The sequence below is a fragment of the Saccostrea echinata genome, unplaced genomic scaffold (genome assembly GCF_033153115.1).
Source record: "Saccostrea echinata isolate AGI-Se365-2 ecotype Australia unplaced genomic scaffold, CSIRO_AGI_Sech_v1 ptg000047l, whole genome shotgun sequence".
Classification (NCBI taxonomy): domain Eukaryota; kingdom Metazoa; phylum Mollusca; class Bivalvia; order Ostreida; family Ostreidae; genus Saccostrea; species Saccostrea echinata.
In genome coordinates this window covers 15984353-15997581 of record NW_026889796.1, presented here as the reverse complement: position 1 = coordinate 15997581, position 13229 = coordinate 15984353, and the positions used below count along the sequence as shown (strand labels likewise).

At 34.6% G+C, this 13229-nt stretch overlaps 1 protein-coding gene across 5 annotated transcripts in view; it reads right to left on the bottom strand.

The window, feature by feature from the left end:
• Positions 1 to 13229, bottom strand: part of LOC133202597 (disks large homolog 1-like) — a 58547-nt gene that overhangs the window by 31885 nt on the left and 13433 nt on the right. For 4 of the 5 annotated variants that reach the window (XM_061338436.1, XM_061338438.1, XM_061338437.1 and 1 more), the window contains 4 exons: positions 8597 to 8629; positions 8330 to 8377; positions 7491 to 7615; positions 1705 to 1807 (listed from right to left, as the gene is read on the bottom strand). In XM_061338436.1, the coding sequence (XP_061194420.1) occupies positions 1705 to 1807; positions 7491 to 7615; positions 8330 to 8377; positions 8597 to 8629 (309 nt within the window). Of the gene's footprint in view, positions 1 to 1704; positions 1808 to 7490; positions 7616 to 8329; positions 8378 to 8596; positions 8630 to 10210; positions 10489 to 13229 lie in introns of those variants that run through there. The other variant, XM_061338439.1, reaches the window with a different exon arrangement.

Sequence of the window (13229 nt, the reverse complement as noted above, 5' to 3'; positions counted from 1 at the left end):
ATAAATGTAGTCTCTAGTTTATCTATCTCTGTAAAGTTTATTTTATTTTTTTTTTTTTCTATGGTTAATAAGTAAAATTAATTTATTAAATAAAGGGTTACATTTAATCGTATGCATGTATGTTAAATATGTAATGTGTAATTTCGTTTGCAGTTAAACAGAGGGAATTGACAGCTTGGGTATCAAACATAATTTTGGCAAAATTTGAACTCCACTAACGTTTTAACAGCTTGGATAGTGGCTTGGACTACCTCACAGGTGTCAACAGAAATACAAATCGATAATTGCTGAACTGCTAATTGAAATCTGTTCAGTAATTTAAAAATTCAAATTTATTTTGACATTTAGCTTGTGTGTTCTCAGATCCTGTCCAGGAATATGCCTATCACACTGCCCACTTTCATCAGTTGTTCACTGCAGCTCTAAGCTCATTGAACACCCAAAACCGCCCATTGTTGTTATTTATGTAGTAACGATACGAAGACATTGAAAATTTTACGAACGCATTATCTAGATAGAAACGAAAGTAAAAGTAAAAGGAAATGGCGGCAGATAAATGAAGATTGCCTAAGTTTTTATAAAAAATGTGCACATTTCTTTTAAAATGAAGGAACTAGAAGAAATAGCATCATGAAGATATCTATTCAAGATAAGTTATTAATAAATTATATGTATAAAGCGTTTTAATGAAGAATTTGAACAGAAGAAGGAAACAAAAGGAGAAAAATACACCTCCTAATACAACAACAAGCTTTCAAAACGATGTTTTACTGGATTTTATTGGGAACTTTTATTACGTTGCCCTCGGTATTACGATATTTTACCGTGACAAAATGAACATCGTAATAACGAGTCCGCACTGTATTGAAAAATACAACCATTTCAAAATTTGCAAGTTTGTTTATATATACAGGTAACTCTTGATGGCTCGAACTTCGATCTCTCGAAGTTCTTAATCGCTCGAAGTGAGTCTCCGGTCCCGAATTTTTCCACTATATAACTAAGCAAATTTACTCTTGATTTCTCGAACTCTTGATCTCTCGAAACCCTTGATCCCTCGAAGTCAAAATGCAGTCCCGATATGCATATTCTATTAGAATTTACCCTCGATACCTCGAAGTGGCTATGTGTATACAAGATTATATAATAAGCACCTTTAAATGGACATTTAAATTTTGCTTTACTCAGTTTAATGATATATTCATCTGAATTACGAAAAAATATCGTTGTTTTATAAAAACCACGCGTAAAAGATTGGCACTGCATGAAAATCATTACATCCGGTAAGACTAATTTTAACCTGTCAACAATCCCGAAAATTCCGGACTCTTGAAAACTCGAACTCTTGATCTCTTGAAGTTTTTCCTCGGTCCCACGGACTTCGAGGCATCGAGAGTTACCTGTATATATATATATATATATATATATATATATATATATATATATATATATATATATATATTCAAATACAAACACAATGAAAATTTAGTTCTATTTTCAAAATTATTTCGAAAGTTATACTTATTTAAAATTTTGACTTAATATGTTCTAAGTTTATGGTCTTGAGACCTGCAGGTCTGAACTTTGCTTAGCTGATAGACAATAGAATTGTGATCTTGTATGACCATGTTATACTGTGAATTACACTCAGAGCTAGAGATGACCTACCAGAACGACTCGTGTGCCAAGCTAGAGACGACCTACCAGAACGACTCGTGTGCCCGCCTGTTTGAGAGCATCTACAGCCTCCGAATGTGTAGCTTCTGATACGTCTACTTCATTCACTTTCACAATAATGTCATTGATTCTGGAAAAAAAAACATGTAAATATTGTACAACCTCCAGATAAAAAATAAGTGATCTACATTACTGCCATTCTTCAACTCTGAAATACCCGTATTTCATCAATTTGTTTTGTTTTGTTTTTTTTTTTTCATTTGTAGACTTCATGACCTAAAACTACGACTGGAAATAAAAAATAACACAACAGAATTTTTTGAAATTTTTCTTAATTCATAATTTGGATGTTAGTATGAATGGTATATGTACAAAAAAGAGTTGCGACACGTACATATCAATTACTTTTCCTGCAACTTTGCAAATTGAAAGATTACAGAAAACAATATAAACATGTACCAAAGTCTTAACAGAACCCAGTCATGCAATTTCACAACAGCTAAATATTTACCATCTTATCTGATTCAATGGTCTTCTAACTTTTAGCTTCTTTTTTTTTTGCAGTAACATTTCTTGCAAATTTGCAGTAACATTTATTGCAAATTTGCAGTAACATTTTTGTCAAATTTCTTGATTCTAAATTTCAAAAAAAAAAAGAAAGAAAAAAAGTAAAATATACAGTGCTATTCAACATACTTATGATACATATGTAGTTATGTACCTGTGTATCTGAACTATGTACAGCTCAGTAGAACTGTTACAGGTAAAAATTTGATCCCCAGGGAAGATGTACATAATGTCAAGTGGTTGTAGTATCAGTCACAAAAAATACAAATGTCCAGACTCACATAAAAAAATCTTCTTGGACTTCATTTTTCACAAATAAAATTTCACAGTCAGTGTCACAAATTCAGAAATCGCTTGATTTTTACATGTCTTCAATATAAAACTTCTTGTAGACAGTCCATGCATCAGGTATTTCACACAGCACAAAACAAAACTTTAAGCAGAGCCAGATTTCTGTCATGCAATATTTGCTCAAACCTCTGGAAATTCCTGAAGTTCTTTGACACTTTTATCATCTAATCATCACAGAAGGCTCCATTGATTGATATGAATTCATATTTCTCTTTTTTATAAGCCTCCACACGAAAAACGTCATGGAGAACAAACTCATCAGGCATGACAAATATAAATGTTCCATAAATTGATAAGTATATATCTATATCTATAGATGAGATTAATCTCCTTTTTATTTTTAAAGCAAACGTTCAGTATCTGTCTATTGATGCGAGTTATTAGGCTACAACCTTCTGTTGTTATAAGAGGGAGCATCCAGTCTAACTGATTGACAAGCCCGCACTATTGTGTTTTGCCTTGCCTGCAGAGGGCCTTCAATAATTAATAAGGACTAACAAATCCCTCGTCATTATGGTGGCTACCTCTCTAGAAACTGCCATCAGACAATTAAACAGACACCAATCACTGTGATAAGTGCTTCCATTTTATTGAGAAGAGCTCCAACCCCACTCTGTTATTTTAACACCCTCACCAAAGAAGGCATATATGTAAAATGTCAGCTTTACACCTCTAAGAAAATTCTGCCAATGGTAATGAGACTTTATGGTCAAGTTTAACGCTAGTCTTGATTTCCATAGAAATACGTGATAGGGGGAGTACAGCACAAAAAAAAAAATCATTAGATTGGTAGTCAGTCACCACAGAGAAATGTCTCCTGTTATACACAATTATACTTCTGATGTCCAGAATTTTTCCTTTTACTCCATTTCTGAACTAGAATCATACATAAAAAGTACCATTACTTTAACAAGCTACCTAGTGCATTGACAATGCACATTTTACATCAAAGCTGCTTTGATAACTTTAAAATTAACTTCATTAACAATAACTTTTACTGATTATCCAAACCCATAAAAAATAACAACAAAATAAATAAATAATTCTTTAAAAAAATTCTGTCACTTTAGAAAGAAGAAAAGACAAAATTAGGTCTCTTAAATACAATGAATTGCCTTCCTGGCAACATGAAACAGCAGCTAAAAAACCATGGAAACCAACCTAGCATCTATCAGTCCTTAGCCACTGATACAGAGCACTGCTATCAGAGCTTTCATTATGGCATACATGACATATTAAACAGGCTTTAAAAGGAAATTATTGCTACCGCTTCAAACACTTGATTTATCTGTCGGATCCCACATGAAACTGTCTCAACTTCATGGAATCTGATAATACATCACTTTTTGGGTCTTAAAAAAAGAACATTCCGCTCTCACTCACTCTGATGCATGCACAATAAAAAATACTTTACACTGTTAAAAAAGAATTAAGTCTGACAAAATATTTTATAATTCAAAACCAGAACATGATGGAAAATCTGAAGACAATTCAATTTCTATGGTAACTTGATTACAAGAGAACTGAAATAAAATTAGTATTGATTATTCATAATTTCTTGTTATCTCATTAAAAAATTTGGGATCTTCGAGATCAGTGAGAGTCGGAAATCCCTGATGCTGGAGCACCAGTCCTAGACTAAAGGACCAGAGAGATGACAATGAAGGAGTGGGAACCAGTACAGCCCTCGGCAGTCTGGCGAGAGGCTCACAATTCCCAAACATGAAATCTGAGTCAACAAAACTTCAAACCCGAGCAAACAAGATAAAAGGATGACAATTGGCCAGTTTAGAGGCTGATACTTGTAGTTAATGGATTTGTTAAATAATTCATCCACAATCAATTATCTCTCATACATGGAGTCTAAAATTTCTACTTGGAATCACGACAAAATATAGATTTATTCTTCCCCCCCAAAAGTTTTTTTTTGATATGTTGATATGCATTACAACAACTTAGCATCATACACTGACCACGATCTCTTAGCATCAGCTATAGTTATAAGGATAATCCACATCGGTTCCATCAATGAGGCCACTTACTACAGAGTAACAAGAGAAAGCTGAATGGAACATAATTTTTTAATGTACAAATATGATTTAGTAACTTACTGTAAAGCAAGTTAAATGGCTGCACATCAAAATCCAATATAGTTAATGCTTATCTTTGAGATCCGACCCAGCTACTGATTCTGCGCACAACTTCCTTTTGGTTCATTAATTAGGTTATCTTTACCACCACTACCAATATCAACTTTTTTTTATACATTCAACTCCCTTGCCACAGGGATCACATTTGATAAAATGAAAAACAAGAGAAGAGCATAATGTATATACAAATAAAGATGTGTAGAAAAGTGCACAAGAAAGTAGATCTTCCTATTAATTCTTTTTTCTGATGGCTTTAATTTTAAATCTTGATATATTTTTCTCTTAAACATATCTATCTGTCTACTATTTTATTGCTTTTAAAACAAATAGTTCAGTGAGATCTGCATTTGAATTGTTTTAGTATCTCTGTGACCTTGACCTTATCCCTGACCTCACATTTCTTGCCCATCCTACAAAACTGAACTAGAAATATTCCTTAAATATACTCTGAGCTTCAATTTTATTACAAAGTCAGGAAATATAAAGCTTAATTTTGAGAAAAGGTTAAAATGTCACAAGATATGCATACGAATAAAATGATTAAATTTCTCTCGACAACTCCAGTGTTGAATAAGTCCGTGAAAAGCTAGAACATGTTCCATAAATCCGTCTCTTCTTTATTTTACTATCATGCTTAAATTAATATGACAACTCATTTAAGACAAAAATTAACAAAATTCAAAAACTTTTGGAAAGACCTGGAGATTTCACAATGTAACAGTAAACACAAAGTAAAAACTATCCTCTCTAAATCCTTTATGATATTTTTTTTTTATTCTATGATAATTCTTAACATTTTATGCAGCAAAAAATATAACAAACTTTAAATATGTAATATTAAGTTACAGCTTATCATTTGGTCCTCTATGAATATTAAGTCAGTTACTAGGCTGATCCAATATTTATCTCATCAAACAATGGCATCTGTGCTGCAATATGTGCTACAGATTTACTATGTAACTCTATCATTCCCTGAATTGTTCCCCCAGTTCTTTTTTTATTTCATATTCTAGTGATGCAATCTTACAGACAGGAGAAAACCAGAGAATTTCTATGAATTAGGTAGTCAGTGTGATTTCAAAACAGAACAGTTTCAGTGTGTTAAAATGTCAGTCCACTCTATGGGAGCCTAGCAATCACTTTACAATAACAAGATTAAAAGATACATGTAACTTATTTGAACCTTCCCATGTAAATCCTATCTGCTCCACAATTAGTCAGTGTCTTAAGCCTTCTCTTTTTGTCTCTCAGTCTTCTGTTTTAAATAGGTTGATGAAATACAAAGATTTATGCTCGGTTATGTTTGAATTCATTTTCTTCTAGGCTATTCAAGATGAATGGTGCCTGCCTAGCAGCCTATCATTAAAAATGTCATTTTTTCAGACAATTAACGTGTGTAAATAGACATTCGCTATGACTCTTCTATAATTCATTCACCCTAAAGCCCTGTAAACTGACAAGAATACTGTGGTATCTATCACAAAGCATTGTAAACTGACCAAAATACTGCAGTGGCTACAACAAGTAATTGTAAACTTTCCAGTATATCACAGTGTTTTTTACAAGGCCCGGTAAAATGACCAGTGTACTGCAGTGTCTATTGCAAAGCCCCATAAACTGATGAATACACTGTATTGTCTTTCACAAGGTAAATTAAACTGCCCAGTATATTGTAGTGTCTATTACAAGGCCCAAAAATCTGAGCTGTATACTGTAGTGTCTTTTACAAGGCCCTGTAAACTGTCCAGTTACTGGAGTGTCTATTTCAAGGCTTTGTAAACTGGCCAGTTACTGGAGGTCTATTACAAGGCCCTGTAAACTGACCAGTATACTGTAGTGTCTATTACAAGACCCTGAAAACTGAACAGTATACTGTATAGTCTATTACAAGGCCCTGCAAACTGACCAGTACACTGTAGTGTCCATTACAAGGCCCTGCAAACTGACCAGTATACTGTAGTGCTTATTACAAGGCCCTGTAAACTGACCAGTATACTGTAGTGTCTATTGCAAGGCCCAGAAAACTGACCAGTGTACTGTAGTGTCAATTACAAGGCCCTGCAAACTGACCAGTATACTGTAGTGTCTATTGCAAGGCCCAGAAAACTGACCAGTATACTGTAGTGTCTATTACAAGACCCTGCAAACTGACCAGTATACTGTAGTGTCAATTACAAGGCCCTGCAAACTGACCAGTATACTGTAGTGTCTATTGCAAGACCCTGTAAACTGACCAGTATACTGTAGTGTCAATTACAAGGCCCTGCAAACTGACCAGTATACTGTAGTGCTTATTACAAGGCCCTGTAAACTGACCAGTATACTGTAGTGTCTATTGCAAGGCCCAGAAAACTGACCAATGTACAGTAGTGTCTCTCACAAGATAAACTGACCAGATACTGGAGTGTCTATTACAAGTCCCCATAAACTGACTTGTATACTGTAGTGTCTACTGATACAGGGAAATTTTCACCCCCATTTTATTTTTGCCCCCTTCGCCCTGCTCACACAGATGGGTAAATTTAAAACTGGCCGAATTCTAAAAATTAAAGAGAACTGTGATTGGGTGAAATTTAAAACAGGGTAAAATTATATGCAAGTGTGAAAGGGCAAAAATAACCCTGTATACAGTATTTCTTTTAAAACTGTAATTGACCAGTATACTGTAGAGCCTATTTTTTTAAGATTGTAATTGACCAGTATACGCACAACTAAGGTGTTTATTACAGGATCTTGTTTACTTACTTCAGTCTTCCATCCTCTGCTGCTGCTCCTCCAGGGATGATCTTCGTGATGAAGATACTGGGGTCATCCCCCATGTGAGGGTTGTCAGCCCCTCCTGCAATGCTGAACCCTAATCCTGTATTTCCCTGAAAATAAATTGAGACATTGGTTACTAAAAATCATTACCAATATCTACATATAGACAGAACCTTTCCGAAATTCCTCCCCAAAATAGAACCTATCAATATTAACTTCTAAAAATACTAGTATACTCCTAGGAAGTATGTTGCGAGTTCCAATACAGAATAATCTGACCCTTAGAGGCTATTAAGCCAGATTACTTGCAGGCTCAAGAGTAATATGTATGTTAATATTGTCCCTAAAGTTACATTTACACTGCAATGAATTGCAAGCATTGTTGTGTTTTTATGTCAGTAAATTATCTTTCTTGTCAATTTCAGAACAGAATAACAGAAGTTCCTTGAATCTGCCTCTGCTGTTGGCAAACAATGAACAAACGTACACTATGAATAGTTTTTTTGTGTGGGAAAACAGATGGCCTTGCCAAGGAAAACTACAACCTACAATTCAATCTACTTTTAAAATAATACCCAAATAATACTTTAATAACACAGTTATAGACTAAAACCTCATTTTTGTCACCAAGTCCACATGGTTATAACAGATCAAGGTTATAACAAAGTGAACCTTGTTACCTTGGAGATTTGGTATAACCTTGCCTATTTCAACATCTAGTAAGTACTCAGTTTGTAAGTTACTGGTAAATTCCCAGTGGAACAGTTACATTTATCCCCCTCCCCCCCCCCCCCCCCCCCCCATTATAAACACTGCATACTTACCCTTTCCAGTGGAATGGTTTCATACTCCCACTCAGGTTCCCCATTCATCTAAAATGTAATCAAATACAATGTACTAAAGAATCATTTTCAGTCCCAAGGTTTAAGGGACTGCAAAAAATATATACTTTTTTTTACAATTTGTTTATAAAAAAAAGTCTTGAAATATTACTTCTAGAATGCAATACAGGTACCCATATAATTCATAATGTCAATTTACCCATTAAATTAAGACAACTACTAAAGCCAAAAAAAGGTGTGAGTACTTACATAATCTGACTCTCCTCCTTCAGATCCTTGGGGCTGAAAAAACAACATAGCATAAGAGTATAAACCTGTGCAGTAACACACTGATTCATGGTAGCTACAAAGCCAAGATGTGTTTACTAAAAATTGTTTATTTTTGCACACTGCAACTATTAGTCAGAGAATGAATCGTTGCTTGGCAAATTTGAATTATATTTTTGAAAAATGTGGGTTTTTTCTCTCTCCCAAGACTTGCTAGAGGGTAAGGTGGAAACGGATGAACTTGATTTGAGCCCATGGACAACACTTCCTGCCCTCTCTTAAGACCAGGCACATCTTATGCAATACGCAATTGTGGAAAATAGATCATACAAATATGAAGTACTATGTGCCATTTTTGGAAGAAAGATACAAAACCTATGAATAATTAACAGAAAGCCATTAGCTCAAGAGTCCTCCTCAACACTCAATAACGGATCCGTAAACCCTCATGGTAAATATTTGATCCCTTTGATAATGGATGAATTAAACACAACTCAAGGCCAAAAAAAAAAATTTACCATCACCTCTCCTTCTTTCTAGCACCTTCCCAAAATCTGGGATTTCCCGGAGGAAAATAATACACGTCAGGAAAATTCCTGTGCATTGACTGGTCTTAACTTGCCATATTGAGAAATCGTAAACAAGAACACAAAAAAACCTATAAAAGACAATAGCTATCAGCCTTGTATAACAATAAAAACTTTCTATGCTTTATATCGTGAAATTGTATGTAACCTTAATGTTTATTTGCTAGCTTTCCACTTTTTCATTCATGAGGGATTCATTCATAATAACTATTGCCACAATTCTATGAAAAAATTATAAAGTAAGATTATGTTTATGTGCATGAAAACAAGGAGGATGTTTCTGAATGTATAATGACTTGACAAATGAATTTTATAATCTCTTGTTTGATGGTGGGTGGACAACTCATTGTTTACGTCTTTGTGTATCTTGCCAATACTACTAGATGCACAACCTGCATCAAAACATAACTTGGCACGCTAGACTTTTTTTTTTCTCCCCATTTTTATTCCATGATCATGAAGAGAAATTATACTCTGTGTTCAAGATTACCCCTTGCTAAGATACACTGAACAGATACATTTCAAATTCAAGAATTAAATCTGCCAAGGGGAAAAATCCATACAAGTCCAGCAGAGAATGCTTATAGCATGCATTGTAATGGAATGGATAATGGTAACTCATAGGGACATCATAAAAGTTTAAAGAGAAAAACAATGGTTAAAAAAATTCTCTAAAAAAAAAAAACACAATTCCATCTATGAAGAAAATTGAGCCCATTAACCTCATTAATTGCTTTGCTGTAGCATTTGTTCAGGTCATGTGATCAATACCAGAACATCTTCTGACAGCAAAATTCTTAATCAATACAATAAAGCAGTGAAGGGTGCATGTTAACAAATTAATTTAGCTTCCCTTCTGCTCCCAAAATACTTCAGCTCGGAATCAAGATAACCATAAATTCAGATTATAGAAGTTGAGGTGATCTGATTGTGTTATTCTCCGTGACCTTAGCAGAGGCTTTAGTGCCCTGGTAAGTAATTTTTTATCTACTTTCTGACATCACCCTACCTGTCCTTGTGGATCCTGGTCATACATTATCATATCCACATACTTCTTAAAGCTGACAGACCGAACCCTGTGACCGCTGCGGATATGCCACCAAGAAAACATCGTGGGTGACCATGGCCCCCTACTGCCACTAACATTCCACAAAAACTTACTACAAGCCCCTCTCAGTATCTCCAGCCACTGAATTATCCCCACAAGAAAAAAGAACTGATAGTGTGAAGTAGGTAGTTAGAAGATTTCATTAGGTGACACACATCAATATCCTCCTCTCGGCTGAACAACTCCAGCATTCCTACACCACATTTAAGCTGTCTGCTGCTATTATTTATGTCAACATGCACAAAAACACTCTGTTTCTGAATCCCAGAAAATCTCGTCAGCTGCTGCACACAAAAATGACATCACATCTTCCTTGGACCTATTACAGTTAGAGAACACAGGCAGCATCCCTGGAGTTGTGTTCTGAGACCAATAGTGACAGGGATGGTGAGTTATGAGCTCAATAAACAGAGGATAAAGTTTACTTCTGGTTACCCCTCACAAATCAGATGTTTGATCCTGGCAAAAATCCTGATTCACTTAACTTCTTGCTTCATTAAAAAGGAGGACATCTTCCCTTGTTTTATTAGATAAATGATTGTCAGATGTCATGTACAATAACCAATTGTCATCCCAGTCTTACTGATGGCCAAAGAAGGTTATTCTAGACCAACAGACAAAATTTCCTACCAACATTGATTTTCTTCTTTAAAATAAAAATTTCATCTATGGTATCAGCTATATTAATTAAATAAATCCTGACAATTTCGATAAGAACACTTCATGTTTTATTAAGCCATAATGCATGTTTGTTACCATGGTAACCACCATACACTAATCCAATCGACTGCCACTGACCTCTGAGGGGTCAGAACCATGGGGAGGCCCATCACGTAAACAACGGTGAATTCACAGCAAAACTTGTCATACTGGCAATGACAATGTTAGGAGAGGTTGCTAACTTTTAGAAGTTCTTCATTTGTCTATCGCTTGCTACTATCAACAGATTATTAACACGTTCCCTTGAGAAAATTGAAGTTGTACAACCCATTTATATTTCAAAACCAAAAACTTTTAATGGAGAAAAAATGAACAATAATGGAGAATCTGACACCACTGTCACAAGAAAGTAATCTTGTTAGTAGTTAATTAAAGGGTATGTTGAGAGAGCTTTGCAGCATATCTTTAGTCATTCAGTATGTTCAGAGAGTGCATTAAGAACTCCTACACAAATATTTCCAAAAAAACAAGGCAAAGTATCTTCAGTGATAAAATCAACAATAAAAAATGGCATTTATCATCTGTTACCCCAGTCAAATGTAATCAAACCGGCTACGTTTTTTACTTAAATATCCATGACCAGACCATACTGCCATTGCAATAAGGGCCCCTCTTAGAGATATAAATCTCAGAGTGTGGTTGGACAGTGAGTAACTTCGATAATTTTTTTTTTTTAAAGTCAAAAAAGAAGAAAAATGTGAAACAAGTGTTGTAATTATGAAATACGAAGATATTTCCTATCTTACAGAAAATAAAGTGGTGTTCTTATCCAACTACCAGGTACATCATAAACTTAACAGTACCCTTCAACTACCGTATATACTCGCCTCTAGGTCGTTTTTTGGGGGGGAGTTAAACTTTGGTCCAAAACTCTTTGTCTGACTTATAGGGGAGTTATAAAAAGATTGGTATTTTAGAGGGCCAAGCCCTCTAATATAAGCTTAAAAAAAATCAACCAACTTATAGGCAGACTGACTTATATGTGAGTATATAAGGTAGGTCAGTAATAAAAGATATCTATCTTTATATCTTTTGCCCAATTCCTTAAAATTATAATTCAATTAAATGTTCACTCCAACCAAAATTAGGTGTGCATTTATAAAATGCCAGCCTTCAACTCTCTAATCAAACATCACTTGCAGAGAGAGGTGTTAATCTCCATACATAAAGATTAGGCTCTGGATCTTTGTCAGAAGGTAAGATAATTAATCCCATAGGATTCATTAGAGTTATGATACTTATCTACTAATTTTGTAATAGGAAATTTTTTCAGAAGTTATTTCTCTTTGTCCTTTCTTTCTTATCGAGCTAAGAAATCTACCCCCACCCTACAAGCCCCAATCCAGATAACATAGAATTAACACTGGTATCATAATATGTCTATAACTGCATGTTAAAGCAGTTAAATCAACATACCAAATCTGAACATTATCATGAGAAGAGATATTGGAGAAAAAACAAACACCACAGTGATTACTATAGTGTACCTGAAAATCCTTTCCTGGGCCTAATTAATGTATTGTCAATTAATTTTTCTATAAAGCAATTTACCACTCGATCTTTAATTTTTAACTTAGAATTTCATATACAAAAACTTGTAAATATATATACAGTATTCCTTACTTACTTAAGGATAACGTATACCTTCTGACAAAGCATAAATTCTAAAACTTTACGAAACAAATGCATTAGAGAATCACTGAATACCAGCAGTAACTACCCATTTTATTCATATTAATCATATGCCAAGTAAATGTCTTAAAATGACTAGTACATGGTTCAAGATCAAGATGTACCAATTTACACCACAGAATAATTGTAGATGCAGGCTGTATTCAGTAAAACCCTGGGGTGCTATCTGTACTGAACATACATGTACATCCCATATATGAAGAAGTTGCCTAAAAATTTCTGAGGAGCATGTACTCTGTAAGCTTAAACAATACAATCAAGCTTCTGGAAAGGAAAAAAATAGCGAGATCCTCCATAAAGTAGTGGACAGTAAATGTCTAAGTGTTGGGGAGGGCAAGAGTTTCCCCAAGCTGGAGAGGGTGAGGAATGTAATGTCTTTATTTCCCTCTCTTAATCAATAGTTATTGTCCGTGGGAACACAATCTGAATCTGACATTTGTAGCCATTACGGCTAGATTGGAAGAAGTCTTTTTACACTAATGGAGTCTTGTATACAAGCTTAATGAAT